Here is a 22,639-nt window from a genome sequence, read left to right on the forward strand (position 1 = left end):
TGGCATATTTGTAGATTTTGACCTTTCTTGTCAAGAACTGTGAAGGCTCCAAGATTTTACCCTATTTGCTAGCTAACAAGTTAACCTGCCTCAGTTTAATGGGTACTGACTGAGACTTCTGGGTGAGAGACAGAGGACTTAAATAAATACTCAGGGCATAGCAGCCTGCATAAGCTTCATGTTCAGATTGGTTTTCCTTCACCCTCACATCCCATGGGAGTGACATGGAACAGCCTGGGTGAATGCTGTGCCTCACAACTGAGGAACCCAACCCCAGCTGCAAGAGCACTTGCCTAGCCTTTGCCCGAGAGGGAGATACTCTACAAAAATCCTTGAAAAGATAGTGTGGAATGAAAGCTGTCAGTGGCTAGTGCCTCTGCTCACGTGCAGAGATGTGCAGAAACCCACACCTCTGGAAAATTGTCTACCGGCACTACTTGCTACTTCTCCTCCACTGTAAGTAAAAAAAAAAAGAAAAAGAAAAAAAAAAGATTTATACATTAATTTCAGTGATGAGGGAAAAAAAAGAAAAAGATTTATACATTAATTTCAGTGATGAGGGAGGAGATAGTATTTTTCAACCATTTATACTTTCACCAGAAAAACTGATAGTTTTATGTGGCTAAAAATAATAAAAATAATTATGTGGAAATTCAGGAAGCTTTCGGTAATCTGTTCTTTTTTGACTGTGCCTCTTAGACTCAGCTAACCAAGTGCAATTTAAAAATTTGTTTAGTTCTTCAAATGCAATGGTGTTTAAATCTTCCATTCTTCACTTATTGAATGTTTTATCCCCATCTCAGCTAAGCAGATGTGATAATGCTTTAATAGGTTGTATGTATAGTACTTTCAGAGAAACTTTATTATTTGAACCTCAAAATACTCCACTAAATGAACATACCTGTTTTATATAGGTGCAGAAATTGAGGCTTAAAAATATTAAGTGATTTGTGTAAAGTCACATGTTAGTAAGTGGCAGAGAGGTGATTTAAACCCAAATTAAGAATTTTTTTAATCTGAAACTCCAGTGGTTTTTTTTCTATAAAATAGCTGCTTTTTTCCTCACCTCAATCAGTAATCTGCTTTCAATGATTTGGAACTTAAAACACATAATTTTGGGTAGAAGTGGTAAAGTTATATGGCAGATCCTGGAATAATGAGGAAGGCTCAAATACTGACCTCAAACAGAAGCTATTTTAACTTAGAGATTGGTGGTGTTTAATTTGATAATATATAGGGAAGTTGGAAGGATAAACAGGATTAATAGTAGAGGTGTTAAGTTTCATTTGTACTTGATGAATGTTTTGTTTTTAGATGTTTTTGATAATATTTTGTCAATCCATACTGAATAGGAAGCATGGAAAATGGAGAAAAATATAAGAAATATAATCTTGTAACATCAGAGATAAGCACTTTAAATTGTTATGGCCTTCCAATCTTTTCATTTGTGTCTGTGTTGAAATAATTGTGAAATAATTGTGAAATAATTATGCTTTTTTACTTCATTTACCTCTGATATTTTTTAGTTATGATTGTGGCACAAATATATCTTTCAGTGCCATTATTTTTAGTAAATATGATTTTTGGTAGCTACATAATATGATTTTGGGGGCTACCTGGGTAGCTTAGTAGATTGATCATCTGACTCTTGATTTTGGTTCAGATCATGACCCCTTTCACTCACTAACTCACACACACACACACAAACACACACACACACACACACACACACACACACACACACACACACACACACACATGCCCGCACACACCCTGCCTCCAGTGTTGGCCTCTGCGCTGAGCATGGAGCCTGCTTGGGATTCTCTCTCTCTTTCTTCCTGCCCCTCTCCTGCTCGTGCTCACGCGTGTGCTTTCTCTCAAATAGAAAACAGATTTTTTTTAAATAATATAATTTTTGTTGGAATTATTATTTAAAAGCTTTCTATGTTGGCCTTTTTGGCGCTTGTGTTTTCCTATAACAATACAGAGAACATATTTCTCTATAACCCTTTATCCTCATTTTATATTATTCTTTAGAATAAACTTCTAAAAGTAGAATTACTAAGTTAAAAGATGGAAACTTTTCTTTAAAGTCTGTCCATATATTATGTCAGTTTGCTCTCCTAAAAAACTTAACAATTTTTACCTAATGTATAAGCATGCCCATTTCTCCATATGCTCAGCAGAATTGTTATCTTTGAAAAAAAATGCTAATTTGATAGCTGGAAATGTTATCTCCTTTAAAAATGCATGTTTTAGATTATTAGTTCATTAAAATTATATTGGCATTTTTCATATATTTTTCTCATTGAATTCATACATTTTTCTCATATACTTTCTCATTTTTCTCATTGGCTTATATGTGTTTATGGTCTCTTCAGGCTGTTAATTTTTTGCCAAGAATGATTCAAGAATCATCAGCATGGAGTTCATAGATAAGAATAAATAAGCTCCTTAGGGGCAAAAAAATCTGTGGAGAAAAGAACCTAGGACAGACCTGAGCCCTGAGGACAACCTAGAGGGAGTGGGTAAAGAGCCAGTAAAAATGCTTCAGAAGTTTTTAATTTAAAAAAAAATTTTTTGGAGAGAGAGCACGAGTGGGAGAGCGACAGGGGAGAGAGGGAGAGAGAGCATCTTAAGTAGGCTCCACACCGAGCTCAGAGCCTGTGCCATCTCAGGACCCTCAGGACTGTGAGATCATGACCTGAGCTGAAATCAAGAGTCAAGAGTTGGATGCCCAACTGAGCCACCCAAGTGTCCCTCCATTCTCTTAATCCTTACTTACTTAATATGAAATACTTTGCTTCCTCTCCAGCTTTAGTTAAGTAATTCACTAATGTTACTCAGTAAAAATTGTTCTTTGATTAAAAAAAAATCTCAGCTAAAATGACAGTAGGTTCTATCTCCTAATCTTTAGTTTCAGTTAATTTTTCAAAGCCTTATGCAGATGTTGTTTTTAACAGTATTGTTTCAGAACTGTGGCCTTGGTTTTTTTGTTTGTTTGTTTGTTTTTTAACAAATAGTTTATTGTCAAGTTGGTTTCCATATAACACCCAGTGCTCATCCCAAGTGCCCTCCTCCATGCCCATCCCCCCCCCCCCCCCCCCCCCCACCGTGGCCTTGGTTTTAATGTTTATCTCAGTCTATCTCTGTCTCAGTTTTATGGACAGGCAAATTAGGGATATAAGCATAACTTTGTATTTAATTCACAGATTGACCCTGGAGCAGTTGGGGAGAATATGAATAAAAGTATAAGAACCTAAACTCTGTCTTTGATATGTGTGTGTGTGTGTGTGTGTGTGTGTGTAAGTTTTATGTGTTTAAGACACTAAAAAGCAAAAATGAATATAATAAACACTGTATCCGTTTGCTGCCTAAGAAAGAAAACAAAAACAACAGAGTTGAAGCCCCCTTGTGTACCACTTAGCTGATCAAATTCTCCCCTCCCTCTCCCATATTTTATAATTATGTCTCACATTCTGTACTTGGATCTTTTCTTGTTAATTAAACAAGAATTTATGTAAACTTATTTCTTCAACTGAAATATTTGGACCTAGTGAAAAGTTTAAATACATGGTTGTGTTATACATCACTGCTTTTACTTCTCTGTTGTATTTGCTTTCTTTGAATTGTCCCAACTCTTCACTAGTTTCATGCTTTATTTAATCCAGTGTTCTGCCATCTTTGTGATAAGTAGAACTCAGAAATCAGAGGATTTCTTAATAGTGGTTGAATTGGTTTTAGTGGCTGTGGGGAGGATAGAGGTGTTGGGAGCAACAGGGCAAAGAGAAATGAAATGCAACAGAAAGTACTCAAATGGATTTCTTCTAAAACAATTGACTATGGTCACTGCATAGCATCATAAGCAGCTTTCTGAAACTTTATGGCTAGAGTTTCTAAACTAGCCATTGCCATAGCAAAGAATTGAAAAAGGGGACACACGACTCATTTGTGTATATGATTTATTTGTACAGAATAAAAACATGTTTATGAAAGCCCACAGTAAATGAAAGCTGCCATCCAACTTGATTCAGACAAAAGTGAAAGGCTGTAAGTTAATGGAACATTAACTCTCCTAACACATGCCAACAAGAGTCTAGAAGAAAGGATACATGACTCAGGAGATAGGGGTTGTGGACCTTGTTCTTTCATGGACCCATGTGTGACCTTAGGCAAGTTAATAACCTTACCTTGGATCTCCGATTCCTTATACTTCTAAAATAGAGATAGGAGAGTGTAGCACAGTGGACCATATCTCCTAAGATCTTTTATTTATATAAGTTGATTCTATTTTTTAATTATGGATCTTAAAGTATTTACTCATTAAAATTTATTAAGGCTTATGACTTATGAAACTTTCTTGAAATTTTAGGGAAGACATATAAGGAATTTACATAAGACAGCTGTGCAGAGTGGAGCTGGAGGAGCCTTATTTGTTGTAAGTAATGACTCCGATTTCTTCAGACTGGAAAGACTTTGGGAAATTTGGGTAAATCTATTGGGATAATCAAAAGTATCTTAAACACCAATGTCTTTGGTATATGCTGGCCCTTGTGGTGATTTAAATATTGCTAACTGAATTCATTACATCTCAAAAGATGTGTGATTGCAGTTGAACCTCTCAAGTTTAAATTGACACCAGGGCAACTCATAAGAATGTAGATTACTTTTTGGTTAAATTACTATGCTCCCTAACCTGATTTCTAGTCTCACTTTGGGTTCTTAAAAATCAGTCATATTGGCTGAATAAAGATTGTATGGCTGCAACTTGGGGAATCCCAAAATGGTACCAGTTTGAAACTCATGGACTTTAGTAATACAGTGAATATATTAGTGGCTGCCTTTATATTTTTGCTTTAGAGGGTTTAAGTCCAGGTAGAGGCCAATAAACTCCCTAGCTTAGTTGTACAAGTAAAAGAGATGTTTCCCCTTTCTGTGACAAGGTGTGGTTTTCAGGGATTAATTCTGTGTTGTTAAAAGGCTATTTGGTGGACTTGTAGGATGATTTTGAGTTAGTGGTACAGTTTTGTTAACTATTTCCAGGCTGAATCCTAATAAGTGAGTTAGCCATACCATTGAGTTGATTCCTGCTTTACAGTTAGTCTAAAAACATAAAATTTGCCACATATTTGAGATCATTGTTCAGAATTTCCATTTTCTTTCTTTTATATCCTTAAAAAAGCAGACGTTTGAGAGATAACATAAGGGATTCAGTTCTTTGTTCACTGTTCATACTAAACATTAATTGATGTAAGTGTTAATCTCAGTGTGACTCATTTGATTTCCTGTTGACGTGCCATTTCTTGTCAGTTTTTGAAGAGGACCTGCTCTTTTTATGGAGAAGAAATACAGCTTCTTGTCACTGGCTAGTTTTTGTTATGTGGGGAAGAGATGGTGCTTTTGCACCTTCCCTAAGGTAGTGGGTCCTCTTGAACATCTGATGCACTCTTTTGGAACCATGCAAGTTATTTTCACACTCAGAATTTTGTGTCTTAATTTTATAAGTGTTTCAGCAATTGGTTTGTTGGGTAATTACATTCAGAGATTGTATTCTCAGGTTGCCCGAGTGGCTCAGTCAGTTGAATGCGCAACTCTTGGTTTCGGCTCTGGTCATGATCTGTTTGTGGGTACAAGCCCCATGTTGGCCTCTGCACTGACAGTGTGGAGCCTGCTTGGGATTCTCTTTCTCTTTCTCTCTCAAAATAAATAAATAAAAAGATTGTATTCTCTAATCAAGTTGGATAACACTTTTTTTTTTTGGTTCTGAAGCTAATTCTCTTAGTCATTAAACAGTGATTTCTAAAGCTTTTCTAAAGTTTTTTATTCTGTTAACATTACTTTGTTAATCATATTCCTCAAATGTATATTTAATAATTAGGTATTCCTTTTGATGCAAGGATAGATTGATATATGTTACATTGGAATTAAAGCAGAGGTGAAAGTTTTTTGTCTTTTTTTTTTTTTTTTTGAGAGTGAGCATGGAGGAGGGCAGAGAGTAAGAGAGAGAGAAAATCCCAGGCAGGCTGTGGGGCTTGAACTCCCGAGCTGTGAGATCATGACCTGAGCCAAAATCAAGAGCCTGCCAACTGAGCCACTCTGGCGCCCCTAAAGTGAAGAGATTAAATGATCAGTAGTAGTATAGTAATAAAGATGTTAACACTTTTGAGGTAATTTTGAAAACTTTTTTTCCCTTTGTGAAGCACAGAGATACTCCTGAGAATAACCCAGATACTCCATTTGATTTCACACCAGAAAACTATAAGGTATGACAAAATTAATGTTATAATTGATTTACAGAGTATTTAGTATCTTCCAAATGTATGAAAACAGGTGCTTTTTCTTTGATACAGAGGATAGAGGCAATTGTAGGAAACTATCCAGAAGGACATAAAGCAGCAGCTGTGCTTCCAGTCCTGGATTTAGCCCAAAGACAGAATGGATGGCTGCCCATCTCTGCTATGAATAAGGTACCGGATTCATTTTTGCCTTAATTTGAAAAGAAGAGAGACTGTGTATGAATGTCTTCTTATGTAGAAATTTCTCTGACAGTTATTAATGTTAGAATCTAGGAGTTTGAAGCCTTTTTAATCATTTGTTTCCTCAAATTTGTTTTTGTTGGTTCTCTTAATAACATGGAGAACGGAAAATGTAGAGGTTTTTATCCTTGCAAGAAATAGTAAAGGCATCATAGTGACAGTAGCTTTCTTTTTCCCTTTTTGAGAGAAGTGACTGTAATAAAGATAAAAAGATCCCACATATGTATAATTTACTGTTAAGGAATTCTGAAAATTAATGTCTTAAACACTAAAATTATAGAGAAAAATATCTGATCATACCTAATATGAATGTTTTTATTTGTAACTTTGGCTACAGGCTTTAATAAAGATATACATAAGTATTTTTGACATTGTATTTATGACACTTGATGGCACCCTACACTTAAAAATCAACAACCTACAGAAATGGTAGGGGTGACCCATTTAAAGGAAGTTAGTCTATTCATACATATTTTAAGACTACTTATTTTCTGATAGTTGTTTCAATGGTAATCCACGTTTTACACTTACATTGTATTAATTAGATTTTTATGGTATTATGTTGCGGACTATAGTTTATAAAGTACCATACGAAACCATGTGTTATTTGATTCTTATGAGAATCTTACAAATAATAAGCCAGAGTAATATAATAGAAAGTATATTTGACTTTGAGCTAAAAGAACTGACTTTTCTGTAGACTTACTTCCTCATGCACAGTGAAGATTTTGAACTAGGGCAGATCTCTTCAAATTATTATGTTATTATTTCTAGGTGATAGAGTTGGGACTGAACATTTCCAGTTCATTGCATTTTCTGCTTGACTGAGTATTGGCAGAGATCTGCTCTACTTCATTCCTCTTTTCACTTTCTAAATTTTATTTGCTCTATTAGGCTAGACCATTAACATCTTTCTTAGAGAACAGGAATGTCTTCAGTGATTTAGTGGAATGACATATACAAATTTTAGATTTAGTTCCTATCTCTTACTTGCTTTGTACAGTACTCTAACATGGTTATGGACCCTTAGTTTTGTGTTTTTTTGTTTTTTTGACTATGAATGTTATAAAGTAAGTTTGGTTGGTACTATACCTGGTAAAATATAGTCAGGTGGTTTTGTTGCCAATGAATCACGAACCTCTTTGGGTGTTTTCTAAATTACTTAATACTGTTTTGTATTATAATAGCCAACTTTCTAAAGAACGATCTAGGTATGTTTCTAATCATAGATGCTTTTTTTTTCCCCAAAAATTCACATTTTTAAAGATTATGGTTTTTTTTTTTAAGTAATCTCTACATCCCTGTGGGGCTCAAACTTAACCACCCTGAAATCAAGACTTACATGTTCTAGGGACGCCTGGGTGACTCAGTCGATTAAGCGTCTGACTTTGGCTCAGGTCATGATCTCACAGTCCATGGGTTCAAGCCCCGTGTCAGGCTCTATGCTGACAGCTCAAAGCCTGGAGCCTGCTTCAAAATTCTATCTCCCTCTCTCTGTCCTTCCTCCCACTCACTCACTGTCTGTGTCTCTCAAAATAAAATAAAGACATAAAGAAAAAAAGACTTGCATGTTCCACCAACTGTACCTTCCAGGCACCCCCAAAATTAACATTTTTAATAATGGCAGTTGTGTTGGAAGTCTTGCTGAATGGCAAGCTTAGCAGAGTAAAAGAAAATAAATGAGAACTATTGTGAGAACATCTCACAAATATTGTCCTTTTCTATTTAGAAGTGAACGTGTATGTGTGAGAGGTAGGAAAGTGTACAGAGGATAGAATCAAATTCCAGGGGTGCCATGGTGGCTCAGTTGGTTAAATGTCTGACTTCGGCTCAGGTCATGATCTTACGGTTCGTGGGTTTGAGCCCTGCATCAGGCTCTGTGCTGACAGCTCAGAGCCTGGAGCCTGTTTCAGATTCTGTGTCTCCCTCTCTCTGACCCTCCCCCACTCATGCTCTGTTTCTCTCTGTCTCAAAAATAAACTATGAGAAAATTTAAAAATAACTTAAAATTCCATTTTACATTTGAGACTTGTTTCTTTACTTTCCTGCCCCCAGCCCCCAAAGAAAAAGCCCAATCTTACAACCAAAACAAAATCCAGAAGCTCACATGTTAGTTCTTTAACCATCACTAAAGTGTAGGGAGAACATTCCTAGGGGATCTCTTTCAAGTTAGCATCAGTGGTAGGGTTCCAGCATGTGTATTTTCAGGCTCTAGCATGTCTGTTTTGAGAGAGCTCCCAGTTTCAGAAGTACATGCCTGGTTTAGTATCACCAAATTAAATTTAGCACAGCTACTTATCTTTCACAAGTGAGCCATGATTATATGTCTTTTGAGAATACATATCCTTTAGATTCTCTGATATGAGAAAGTTCAACATATTTGTCATCTGAAATGCCATTTAACAAACTCATCTTTCATGTTAAAACATGGATATATGTATAATTTTTTTTTTAAGAACGTCAGATATCAAATCTTAAGACCTGATAGATTAAATGATATTAGATCGCCTGGAAAGTTGTAACCAGGATGGTAGTCATGATAGACTATCTGTGGACTATCCCTAGGAAACAACTAAAACAACCTTGTTTTCATTAATAGACTTGCCCTGACCAAGAGAGTTGTGCTCAGACAATGATTCCCTTCGTCCTGAACCCCACTGTGTCAAGACGTATTTACTATAAATACCTTGATGTGAAGAGTTGGGAAGTATTAGTCCATAAGATTTCTGTAAAGAGTGTGGCAACTGGAAATAGAAGTTGTGTTTTAGATTGTTCTGGAGACTTATGTACGTGTATGTATGTGTGCTTTGTGCTAAATAGGTGAGCTTTGATTCTTGCCCTTTTTTGTGTTGCCATACCATTTGCATGCATTGTACCAGTAACATCAAGGCTTTTTGAAAAGATTGGTGAAGGACTGAAAAAATACAGTTATTTAATTTACTGGGATTTGACCACCAAATTTTTTGACATTTTGAAATTTTAAATTATAAAATATAAGAGTTGAAATGATCAAAGTAGAAATTCTTAATAATGGAAGACTTAAAAGATTTAGAGAAAAAGAAGATCCTTTGGCAGAGATAGGGCATGGGGTAAGTGGAGGAGGTACTGTAACCATTAACTTCCGGGCTCTGTGTGGTTTAAGTGTAAAGGCTCTGGAACAACTGAGGGACTTATACCTCGCAAATATCAAATACAAGTATATTTTCTGCTTTTGAATAACTTTCATGTTTTTAGCAAATTGAAGCAATATTGAGTTTATGCGCTTTACAACATACCTAAAGTTCAATTAATAAACATTGTAATTATATTAAAATTTCCCAATATTTTAGGTTGCGGAAGTTTTACAAGTACCTCCAATGAGAGTATATGAAGTAGCAACTTTTTATACAATGTATAATCGAAAGCCAGTTGGAAAGTATCACATTCAGGTCTGCACTACTACACCTTGCATGCTTCGAAACTCTGACAGCATACTGGAGGCCATTCAGAAAAAGCTTGGTATGGGACACATTATAACTTTTATGAAAAATAGAATTGTCTTTCTAGATTTGACCCATTTTTACTTAAGTTTTCCAGTTTGACATCTTATTGGATGTGTACTTCATCAGTAAATTTTTGTCTTACTGTGGTTGCCCACCTGTATTTGTTCTTATTTTGTATTTTTCCTTAGTTCTCAGCCTCAAAGTTGAGTTTTCACCCTTTTTTCCTGTAATCATTAAGTATGTTGGAAAACACGCGGGGGTTTTAAAGTTTTCATTGTTAAAAATTAAATTTCACTCATTGTGTAATAATAGCATGTGGTACATAAAAAAGTGACTGCATTGTCCTTGTATTCTTCCAAATGAGTCTTGGAACAAATAAGATACGAAAACAGGAAGAATGTGTTAGGAAGGGAAATTTGAAGTATTTTCTGCTTTGAAGTATTTGAAGTATTATTATGGTAGCATTTATAAAATTAAAAGAGCATCTTTCCATACAAAACTGCCATTGCTGCATTAATAACTGCAAATCAAAGGAAGTAAAAGGAGGTATACTTTTATCTTGTTATTGAATATAAAGTATTTGCATGTTGTAAAATTAGTTGGGTAAAACACAAAGCTGAAGTCTGCTCAAAATCCCACCCTCCACCTCCAGTGTACAAATTCTGATAATAGTTGGGTATCTTAGTTTTAGATTTTTTTAAAAACATAAATGTGTTTGTTCTTTGCCCTTTATTTTGGCTATAACATATATGTGTCTGCCTCATTTCTCTATTACAAGGTAGTCTGCAGTTACTTTCATGAATACATTTGCATACTTGTCCTACTGTATACTGAGGTTGTTTACAAGAAGTAGAATTGCTGGGTCAGATTTTACTGTATTTTGCCAAAATGGCTTCCCTAAAGATATGAGAGTACTTGTTTTCCTTTTAGTCCTAATGATCTTTGACATTAGCAATTTTCTGAGTCTTTGCCAGTGTGACTGATTTTAGTAGGTTAATTATCACAGTCAAAATGAAAATAATATATTCTGATACTCTGCTGTATAACAACAAATACTGGACATGAGTCCCCTGAAATCTGATTGTTCTTAAAGAAGTAAGTCCACTTAAATCCTTCAATATTATTGGGTGCCTGGGTGGCTGTCAGTTAAGTGTTTGACTTCCACTCAGGTCATGATCTCGTGGTTCACGAGTTCAAGCCCTGCATCAGGCTCTGTGCTAACAGCTCGCTGGGAGCCTTGAGTCTGCTTCCTGCTTCGGATTCTCTGTCTCCTTCTCTATCTGCTCCTCCCCCAGTCATGCTCTGTCTGTCTCTCTCAAAAATAAACAGACCTAATAAAAAGATTTAAAAAAAAAAAAAGAAGGAGGGACACCTGGGTGGCTCAGTCGGTTAAGCGTCCAACTTCAGCTCAGGTCATGATATCACGGTTCGTGGGTTCGAGCCCCGCATAGGGCTCTGTGCTGACAGCTAGCTCAGAGCCTGGAGCCTGTTTCAGATTCTGTGTCTCCCTCTCTCTCTGACCCTCCCCTACTCACGCTGTCTGTCTCTCTCAGAAATTTAGGAAAAAAAAAAAAGAAAAGAAATCCTTGCATGTTCTAGTGTAATTATTGAGTTGTTTTAAGAAACTTAATGTTCTTAAATACTTTTTGTATGCCTCTGTAATTTGTTGTTGTTTTTGAAGCTATATTGCTATTAAAATATAATCTGGTCCTTAACAGTGACCATTTATATTTTTAGGAATAAAGGTTGGGGAGACAACACCTGATAAACTTTTCACCCTTATAGAGGTGGAGTGTTTAGGGGCCTGTGTAAATGCACCAATGGTTCAAATAAATGACAACTACTATGTGAGTATTCCATTTAATATAAATTAAAGTTGTATGATGTCATATTTAAAATATTTAAAATATTTGATTTCCTATCCTGTGGATATTGGTTTCTGAATTATTCATTTAGAAGAAACTAGTGGCATAATTATCCAGAAGGGTGTTTTTCTGTTTTCCCAAGTTTATTAAAAAGCAAAGAATAGTGGAGGTGCCTGGGTGGCTCAGTCAGTTAAGTGTCCAACTCGATTTCGGCTCAGGCAATGAGTCCCACATCAGGCTCCCCTGCTGATAGTGCAGAGCTTCCGTGGAATTCTCTTTCTCCCTCTCTCTGCCCCTCCCCTGCTTGCTCACTCTCTTTCTCAAAATAAATAAATGTTAAAAAAATACATCTTAAAAAAAGCAAAGACTGGAAACACTTTGCATAAAATATGTCAGTTTTAACTCACATTTTTATATACTAGAAGGTTTTAAAAAATTATTATTTTTAACATTTTTGCATTTAACTCCAGGAGATAATGCCAAATTGTAAAAAATTTTAAATTATGAAAAATAATTTACATAGAAATACAGAAAATAATCACCAAGACGTAACAGATAATATTTTACCACTCTAATATTAGGTATTATTATTTTTATTCTCATTATTATCTATAGAAATAAGCTACAGATGCAGATAAGCCACTCCTAAGGCCCCCAAATCCTATATTCTCTTTCATTCCCAGAGATAACCAGTATCATAAATTTAGTGTGTATTTTTCCTTTACATGTTTTTAAACTGAGTATATGTATCCAGTCATACTAATGTATACTATATTGCTTATTTTAAAAATTTTACAGAAATGGTATCAGACCTGTGTGTACTGCTTTAGCTGGATCTCAAAAAAGTTTTGACAAGTAATATTTTTATCATTTAGTTCTAAGTATTTTTAAATATGCATTTTGATTTCTTCTTTGGCCTGTGTTTTTTAGAAGTACAGTATTAATCTCCAAGTATGTGGAATTTTCTAGTTACCTTTTTTAAAAGATTTCTTCCTACCCTAATTATATTTAATGGTTTTCATACATAATATCTTGTTAGTTGCTACTTCTTAGAAATTTGTTAATGGAAATTATTTTAATCCTGCATGAAGTGTGGATTCTTCAATAAGGTATTTGCTTTGGTTCTCTCTTGCTCCTGGAAATACTGTTGCAAAAAAAGCTCCTCTCTTTATACCCTCCACTGTTACCCCAATGTGTAAGATTCTAGACTAGGAGTTCTTTTTGAGGGATAGTTTAATTTCTTGTTTACCCTTGAGGGAATAGCTTTTTAGGGCCTTACCTTTGTAAGGTTGGCATGTCTCTTGTGGCCTGGAGCTTTGTCTCTTGCCCCTCTGGACTATGAAACCCTGAAGCCAAGTTTGCTTGGTATTCCAGTTGCCTGCCTGGGTTTTCACTGAGTTTTGGCCTCTGGGTATTTCTTGTCAGCATATTGATGACATTTACAATTTTTTTGTTTTTTTTTATTTTATCTAGCATTTTTAGTTGTTATACTTGGGGAGGGGGAGGGTCAGTCAGGATAGCTAGTTTGCTATATAGTCCCTGCAGTGGAAATCTACAATTTTATTTTTTAATGGAGATGAAATTTGATTTCTTTGGCTGTTTAGGTTTCTAGAGTGGTCTTATTCTCTCTTTTGATTTTCTTCATTTTAATGATCAGAGATTAAAATTTCTTATCTTCTTTATCTCCCATACTTTATTTAAAAAAATTTTATGTTTTATTTATTTCCATGAGAGAGAGAGCGAGCGAGCATGAACGGGAGAGGGTCAGAGAGAGAGGGAGACACAGAATCTGAAACAGGCTCCAGGCTCTGAGCTAGCCATCAGCACAGAGCCCCATGCAGGACTTGAACCCATAAACGGTGAGATCATGACCTGAGACGAAGTCAGACTCTAAATGGACTGAGCCACCCAGGCGCCCCAGACAGAATCCAAAGCAGGCTCTAGGCTCCGAGCTGTCAGTACAGAGCCTGATGTGGGACTCGAACTCATGAACCATGAGATCATGACCTGAGCTGAAGTCAGACACTTAACCCACTGAGCCATCCAGGTGCCCCACTCCCATACTTTAAAAAAAGTCATTGGAGTGCCTGGCTGCCTCAGTCAGAAGAGTGTATGACTCTGACTCTCAAGGTTGTGAGTTCGAGCTGCATATGGGGTGTGGAGATTATTTAAATAAAACTTTAAAAAGTCCTTTAAAAATATGGCAGCAATTTTGCCTTCTCCCACATTTCTGTAATTTGCTTGTAATAAATAGGATCTTGATTTGCAGGAATTAGACAGTCAAGGCTTTGTGTGATGCACTCTAAGTTTAAATATAAAGCTTGTGGATTTATCCAAAAGATAAGGATTCTTTCAGTGAGTAGTGGTATAGTCTTTGGCAATATAATTTTTTTTTTTTTATATTAAGTAGACAACATACCTGACTTGGGGCTTGAACTCATGACCTTGACATCAGGAGCTGCATGCTGTGGGTGGCTTGTTGGTTAAGTGTCTGACTCAATTTAGGCTAAGGTCATGATCTCACTGTTCGTTGGATCGAGCTGACAGCATGGAGACTGCTTGGGATTCTCTCTCTCCCTCTCTTTCTGTCCCTCCCCCACTCTTTCTCTCTCTCTCTCTCAAAAATCAACATTAAAAAAAAAGAGTTGCAGGCTGTACCAACTGAGTCAGCCACTTGCCCCTAGGGCAGATAACTTTTATGGATCTCATTTGACTGGTGGATAAAATGAAGTAGTCACATAAATTCTGATTGGCTCCTGCTTAGGAAAAAAACAGCTATGAAATACATTTTGAGGATAGTTTGGTAGATTTTCAATATGGACTTGATATTTGATTAAAGAATTATTGTTAATTAGGTGTAGTGACATTATGTTATTTAGAAAGTGTTCTTATTCTTAGATGTCTTCTGAAGTATCAAGAGTGAAATGCCATGATTTCTACAATTTGCCTTCAAAATGGTGCAGCTCAGGGGCACCTGGGTGGCTCAGTCCATTAAGCATCAGACTCTTGGTTTTGACTCAGGTCATTATCTCATAGTTTGTGGGTTTGAGCCCCACGTCAGGCTCTGTGCTGACAGCTCAGAGTGTGGAGCCTGCTTGGGATTCTGTCTCCCTCTCTCTCTGCTCTTCCCCATACTTGTTCACACTTGCTCTCTCTCTCTCTCTCAAAAATCAATAAACATTAAAAAACGTTTTTTAATGCCATCTTTAAAAAAAAAATAAACCCAAAATGATGCAACCCAAAGAGGGGGGACTTGTGTGCATATAATGCAAATATAACAAATTAATAATTGTTGAATATAGATGGTAGAAATAATGGGTATTCATGTATAATTTTCAAATTTTCATTAAGAAACAGTTGGGAGAGTGGGGCGCCTGGGTGGCTTAGTCGGTTAAGCGTCCGACTTTCGCTTAGGTCATGATCTCGCGGTTCGTGGGTTCGAGCCCCGCATCAGGCTCTGTGCTGACTGCCAGCTCAGAGCCTGGAGCCTGTTTCAGTCTGTGACTCCCTCTCTCTCTGACCCTCCCCTGCTCACGCTGNTGCTTATTGGCCATTTGTATATCTTTGGAGAAATGTCAAGTGCCTTGTTCGTTTTTAATAGGATTGTAATTCTTGTTGTCGAATTGCAGGAATTCTTTATATGTGAAGGGACATCACACCCTTATCAGATATAGGAGCTTTACATACTTCTTCCTATTCTGTAAATTGCTTTTTCACTTTCTTGATGATGTTCTTTGATGCACAACAGGTTTTTAAATTTGATGAAGTCCAATTTGTCAAATTTTTGCTTTTGTTTTCTTTGCTGTCGACCATAGAGCTAGGAATCCATGACCCCATATGCTGTTATGAAGATTTACCATAATGTTTTTGTGTTTGTTTGTTTTTTTTTTTGCAATAAGAACCGAAACACTTTTTGAAAGCTGTGAACATTTATTTTTATTTTTATTTCTTTAAATTTTTTTAATGTTTTTATTCATTTCTAGGAGAGAGAAAGAGAGAGAGACAGCGTGAGCAGGGGAGGGTCAGAGAGAGAGGGAGTCACAGACTGAAACAGGCTCCAGGCTCTGAGCTGGCAGTCAGCACAGAGCCCGACGCGGGGCTCGAACCCACGAACCGCAAGATCATGACCTAAGCGAAAGTCGGACGCTTAACCGACTAAGCCACCCAGGCGCCCCTGTGTCTGTGTTTTAATTGTATTTGTTATTTTAAATAACAGAACCCTTTCCTGAGGTAAAGATTTTACACAGGTACCTAGTGCTGCTCTTATTGAAATGGGGATTGGAGGGTCAGGATCATTAAAATAAGGTGTTAAAGGTGTCAAAAATATATATATATATAACATATATATATTTTTTACCTTTACCTTCAAAAATTAAGTGAATTTGAAAACAGGGTGAATTTCACTTAGGAAAGAAAGATGATCTCATGAGAGTATTTTTTCTCTCTTTAGGTAGGGATAGATATTAGGCATCTACTTTTAAGTTACTATGACTACTGGTGCTAATTACTATTTGCACCTCACTGTTTTTTCAAGGACATAGCATTTGTTGAGCATGTGCCATATCACTGTTCTGTTTTATATATTTTCTCCCTGAATCCTCAAAAACATTCTTGAAGTAGGTTTACAAGTGAAGAAACAGACCTAAGGAGCCTGAATAACTGGTCTAAGATTACTGGTTACTGACTTTGGAGGCAGGACTCAAATGCGAACTCTCTCACTTTAAAGCATTACTCTGTATTGCTTCTTCCGCTGCAGCTGTTACTGCATACTGCATTTAGCAGTATAGACTGGATATAGGAGGGAGGTATTCAGTTGCTGCTACCTTGGTGACTAACTTGTGAGCTGAGAGAGGCAGACAAACTAACTGATAGTAAGGATTTACAAAGATTTCAGTAGTAGGAAATAATTTTAATATGACTTTTATTTATTTTTTAGGAGGATCTGACACCTAAGGATATTGAAGAAATTATTGATGAACTCAAAGCTGGCAAGGTTCCAAAACCTGGGCCAAGGTATTCTTTTATTTCTGTAAAATAAATTTTAATGGTTTAACCTAGTGTAAACCTAATTTAAAAAATTTTATTCCCTAAGTTCATAGGAATTGTCAGGTGTTTTGGATAGATCAAAACCAACTTGTCATCTAAAACAAGTATTTTTTTCCCCTCTAAAACCCTTATCAGGTAATCCTCTGGTATCTACTTGAATAGAGAGAAGGGAAATTTACTACAAACAGAAATCTATCCCATCGTATCAGAAAACAAAAACTTTTCCTTTCCTTTCCTCAAGTTAATTTCTTGGATATATAGTATAATGAAAGAGAATGCAATGATAGTAATAACCAAAATATAGTTAGAGTTATTCTTTAAATTGACCAAAGCTAGCTAGTTCTTTTTTTTAAGTATTTTTATAATAAAGCTCTCTGCTCACATAAGAAGTGCTCATTGTGAGTCACTGAGTAACCAGAACAATTAAACTGGTTCAGCAGTACCTGATTTCAGAGTACCATTACCAGGTCTGCCCTAGCCAAAATCAATAAAAGATTCAAGTCTATAAGTGGTTCAGAACTGCTTTGTTATATTTTTGGTAAATGATGGTTAGAAAGGAAATATTAAACTGATGGTAAGACAATACTTTATTTTGACATTGATTAAATTTTATGATAAGATTATTTTTGCTTTTCTTAAAAGTTTTTTTAATGTTTATTCATTTTTGAGAGAGAGGAAGGTGGGGGGGAAGGACAGAGACAGAGGGAGACACAGGATCTGAAGCAGGCTCCAGGCTCTGAGCTGTCAGCACAGAGCCCAGCACGGGGCTCAAACCCACAAATTGAGAGATACCATGACCTGAGCTGAAGTCGGACACTTAACCAACTGAGCCACTCAGGTGCCCTGTTATTTTTGTTTTTCTTTAAGTACTGAAAATAACTTCTAAACCTGCTCTCATATTACTAATTAAGATGGGGTGCTGGGGGGCTTAGTTGATTAAGTGTCCGACTTTGGCTCAGATCATGGTCTCACAGTCTGTGAGTTTGAGCCCCTCATTGGGCTGTGTGCTGACAGCTCAAAGCCCTGGAGCCTGCTTCAGATTCTGTGTTTCCCTCTCTCTGCCCTTCCCGCACTTGCACTCTGTTTCTCTCTCCCTCACTATCAAAAATAAATTAACATTAAAAAATTAAAAAAAAAAAGAAATTACTAATTAAGAGAAGTTGGTTTTTTTTGGTATGGGTTAGCTAAAACTAATTTTAAATCCAATTTGAATTCTTCATAGTTTTCCCAGGATACCTTAAATTTTGCAGAATTCTATGGGATGCAGATATTATGAGATGTAAAAATATATGGGTAGGCTACAAAGTATAAAAAAAAGCATAGGTGGTTGCTGATGGATAACTCTAGACCGTAAAATCACTTTTGTTTTTTTAATACTAAAACAACAGTGTGCAGTGGTGGATATATATCAGCAATATTAAAAAGATAAACATTAAACTTTCATAAAGTACCTTTTCTTTAAAAAGTACTTTTTTAAAAAGATGTTTATTTATGTTTGAGAAAGAGCGCAAGCAGGGGAAGGTCAGAGAGAAAAGGGGACAGAGAATCTGAAGCACGTCCCAGACTGACAGCAGAGCCTGATGTGGGGCTCGAACCCACAAACTGTGAGATCATGACTTGAGCCAAAGTTGGACACTAAACCAACTGAGCCACCCAGGAGCCCCTAAAAAGTACTTTTAAACCATAAACAATGTAGAGAAAGGTCAAGTTTCCTAGAATGCAAATGAGTTAAAATGATGTATTATAAATAATGTTGGAATGGCTGAAAAACCAGATTTACTGTTTAAGTTGTAACGAGAACAAGGTAATTTATAGATGGCATTTTAAGCTTAATGCATAGGGCAAATGTTTGTTTTTTATGAAGTGTAAACCCTACTGTAAATTGAATGGAAGGGCTAGATTGTTGCCTGTCTGCTGTTCTAAGGCATATTTATAGATAAAATGAGGGGAAACATGAGATTAATAGATTAAACACAATTTGTGGGCTTTACTGGATGATGTAACAGCCTTTATAGCATTTTTATGTGCATTTTTTTGAAGAGTAAGGGAAGGAAAAAGTTTGCAGACAGATACAACAGACTATTGAAACTTTTTTCCCCCCTTAAGTATGTCATGGGACTGTAATTTCATGGAATAAAGTAGGAAAATGGACCAGATTACTTTTGAAATTACTTTCTTATACAAAAATTCATAATTCCTTGAAGAGTTCAGGCAGTGTGCATGATTAATTCTGCCATTTACTGTTCTCAAAACCTCATTTTTTATAATCCTCCTAATAAATTGGTCCTTTGTGTTGGTAAAGAAGGTAGCTGAGCTTAAACCGTAGAGGGAACCTAGTAAAGGGAAGAAAAGTCCTCCAGAATAATTATTTCATTGGCAGTTAAAGAGCAGCAAGTATACCTATCTAACTTTAATAGAAAACATTATTTGGTTATGTTATGTTAGGCTTATGTTAATAATATAAAAAATTTACAAAGCCAAATAATGTTTTGTATTAAAGTTAGATATCATTTTGCCACTAACCCTACATTAGTTTTAGATTCTGACAGTTCACAGTGACTTTCCCATGCAGGTTCTGTGCACTGTCAGCACAGAGCCCAATGCGGGGCACCGATGTCACGAACTGTGAGATTATGAACTGAGCCTAAATCAAGAGTTGGACATTTAACCAGCTGAGGTACCCAGACGCCTGAACAGGGACTGTTTTTTTTAATCTTGTTTTCACAGTGAACTTACAATGCAAATAATACCCAATTTCTGACTTTGTAGGCACTCTTCATTACAGTACACTACTTAGTTACTTGTGTTGTGTAATGTAATCTTGAAAGATCTTAAAATGATTATGTGGTATCATTGGCCTGTCCCCTGAACAAAAAATGATTTCCTGTGGCTCTAAAAAGACACTTGGAAGATTGATGACAGAATGTAAAGGGCAAAACAAGGAGTAAAAAGATATAAATTGAACAATTCTTTAGTTAAAATTTATGGCAGGAAAAAAGTAAATTAACAAAGCTAGGGAATAGGAAGGGTGTAATAGGAGTAGGTGCTGAGCTGGGCTCTAGCAATGGAGGTCAGACGGGGCAGAGTTGAGTGATTACCTGGGAAAATATGTGTGGGGGTGAAAAAAAGACAGGTTCTTCTACCTCTGTGCTGCATTAAGGACCTGTTCTTGTTTTCTTCGTGGCTGTGGTAGCCACCCTAGACTGGAACCAAATGTTAATACTACTAGTACAGCTTTTAAAAATGTGAATACAAATATTCAATATGAATACAGATATTTAGGGTTTCCCCTAAAGGATACGCTCCTCTAAATCTTCTAATTCCTATTTCCTTCCAATTCCTCTGTTGATTTCCAAATATAATGTATAAATTTGCTTTCCCTTCTGTTCACTCTGATAGATTTCAATCTAAACAAAATAAAATTCAATTTAAATAAAACTCAAATATAAAAAGAATAAAATACCCTCTGGGTTTGGGTTATTATGTCACAGTTCTTAGCTCTAATCCTTGGGCAGCTGCTGAATCTCCTGAGCCTTGGTTTCTATATCTGTAAAGTAAGGCCAGTACCATTTGACTCATGGCATTGTTGTAAAGATTAAATGAACTAATAATATATGTACACTGTTCAATAAATGGGAACTAGTATTAATGTGTTACTTTTATATTTTTCATATTTATGGTGAGTTTTGATATGTCGATTTTCATACTTTAGAAAATCTTGCAGCAGTTGAAATGTTTGAATAAAATAATCCATGCTAATTCTTGGGTGAAAAATAGTTAACTGGGTTATTGTAAGATAACAATTATTTTTTTAAGTAAAGATTTATAAATGGTAATCATTAACAGTCAATTTAATGTTACTTGCTTTTTTTATTTTCAGGAGTGGACGCTTCTCTTGTGAGCCAGCTGGAGGTCTTACCTCTTTGACTGAACCACCCAAAGGACCTGGCTTTGGTGTACAAGCAGGACTTTAATTTATATTCAACTGTAAATATGTTCCAGGAGGAATAAAATATGAATCTCCTAACTACATAAATTTTTATATTATTTGTTCATTTCATGGTATATATGTAGCAACTTGCTGCTATGTGTCATGTTAATATTTAGGAATACCATTTTAAAGTCTTTTGCTGTCTATGGCTAACTATGAAGACAGTATTTCATAATCTAGTTAACAGTCATTCCACTATTTCCATTTTCAAATGCCAGGTCACTTTTATCAATAACATAAGGTTATTGTGAATTTCACATATATTTTGCTTTTCTATCTTTAGCTATAGCCAAGTCTTAACATGGTTGTTCTGTACACCTTATAGTTATATTAGAACTCCCTTTAAACATTTATATATTTACAGCATACAGTTTTTACTGTATTTCCAGCTGGTAAGTGACACCTCAAGCAGACTGTAGGTGTAAGGAGGATACAGGAGTTGTCTCTAGAAGTACTGTAGATATTTTTCATTTTTATAAAAGGAAGTAACAAAATACTTTGATATTGTATACTGCACTTACAGTCTGAGTTGGAAAGAGCAGTCAATAAGCAAAATATACTCATTCAACACTTGGTTGAATGCATAATTCAACTTAGAACATAGGATAAAACCTTCTGTGTATTTTTTTTTTTTTTAATGTTTTATTTATTTCTAGGAGAGAGAGAGAGAGAGAGAGAGAGACAGCGTGAGCAGGGGAGGGTCAGAGAGAGAGGGAGACACAGAATCCGAAACAGGCTCCAGGCTCTGAGCTGTCAGCACAGAGTCTGACGCGGGGCCCGAACCCACGAACCGCGAGATCATGACCTAAGCGAAAGTCGGACGCTTAACTGACTAAGCCACCCAGGCGCCCCAAACCTTCTGTGTATTATATCTAGTTCAAGAAACTAGCTATTGTGCATTAGTTTTCCAAGTTGAAAAAAAATTTTAATAGCTTGTTTCAGAATTTCTCAAGGTCATTGTTTGGCTTTGCTCTTCTAACAGACTAATCAGTCACTGATAGTAATTATGATGCTTAAAAACATGATTATTTTCAAGAAGATCTTTAAAAAATTGTCTTTGTTTTTTAACCGAGAGGGTAAACAATAACAGTAATTTTCCAAGTAGCATAGACAGATAACACAATGAAAATACTTGTCTTCTACCCTAGGGCCTCTTGACTTTCTAATGACTTTTGTAAAAATGTCTTCTACATTGACATAATTTTTTTTTTTACTCGAAGAAAAATAAGGAGTGGGGAAGCTTCAGATACTGGGTGAAAAAACAAAGACATATTCAGGATATGCACTGATTATCAATTTTTATGTAATATTTTAGAACTAGAAAATTAACTTTAGGTTCTGTTTGTAGGCATAATATTATACCATTATCAAAACATATTCTATAGTTCTTTGATCATCACTTACATTGTATTGTAGCTGTATGTAGTAGGATTTTTAGTCTTGCTTAATCTTTTTGCCTATTTTTCTTAAAAATTATATCACTTTTAATATAAGAATACTGGTTTAAATGATAGTTTCCTGATTAGCTTTTAAAAACACCTACCAGGTAAAATTTTATTACAGTAATCCAAGATGGTTTCAAAATGTATATGAACACACTGATTAAAATTTCCTTGCCAGTGGGGCACCTGGGTGGCTTAGTCGGTTAAGTGTCAGACTTTCGCTTAGGTCATGAGCTCGCGGTTCGTGGGTTCGAGCCCCACATCGGGCTCTGTGCTG

General features: G+C 35.9%; 1 protein-coding gene across 1 annotated transcript in view; it reads left to right on the forward strand.

Moving 5' to 3' along the window:
• The window catches only part of NDUFV2 (NADH:ubiquinone oxidoreductase core subunit V2), a 30,018-nt gene extending 9,053 nt beyond the window's left edge, over window positions 1–20,965 (forward strand). The window contains exons 2-8 of the mRNA XM_039219082.1: window positions 4,373–4,438; window positions 6,201–6,263; window positions 6,351–6,467; window positions 9,866–10,034; window positions 11,756–11,865; window positions 16,820–16,896; window positions 20,810–20,965. Of these exons, the coding sequence (XP_039075013.1) occupies window positions 4,373–4,438; window positions 6,201–6,263; window positions 6,351–6,467; window positions 9,866–10,034; window positions 11,756–11,865; window positions 16,820–16,896; window positions 20,810–20,903 (696 nt within the window). The 3' untranslated portion in view covers window positions 20,904–20,965. The remainder of the gene's footprint in view (window positions 1–4,372; window positions 4,439–6,200; window positions 6,264–6,350; window positions 6,468–9,865; window positions 10,035–11,755; window positions 11,866–16,819; window positions 16,897–20,809) is intronic.
• The last annotated feature ends 1,674 nt before the right edge of the window (window positions 20,966–22,639 follow it).

This window comes from Hyaena hyaena, unplaced genomic scaffold (genome assembly GCF_003009895.1).
Source record: "Hyaena hyaena isolate Hyena2069 unplaced genomic scaffold, ASM300989v1 scaffold_786, whole genome shotgun sequence".
NCBI lineage: Eukaryota > Metazoa > Chordata > Mammalia > Carnivora > Hyaenidae > Hyaena > Hyaena hyaena.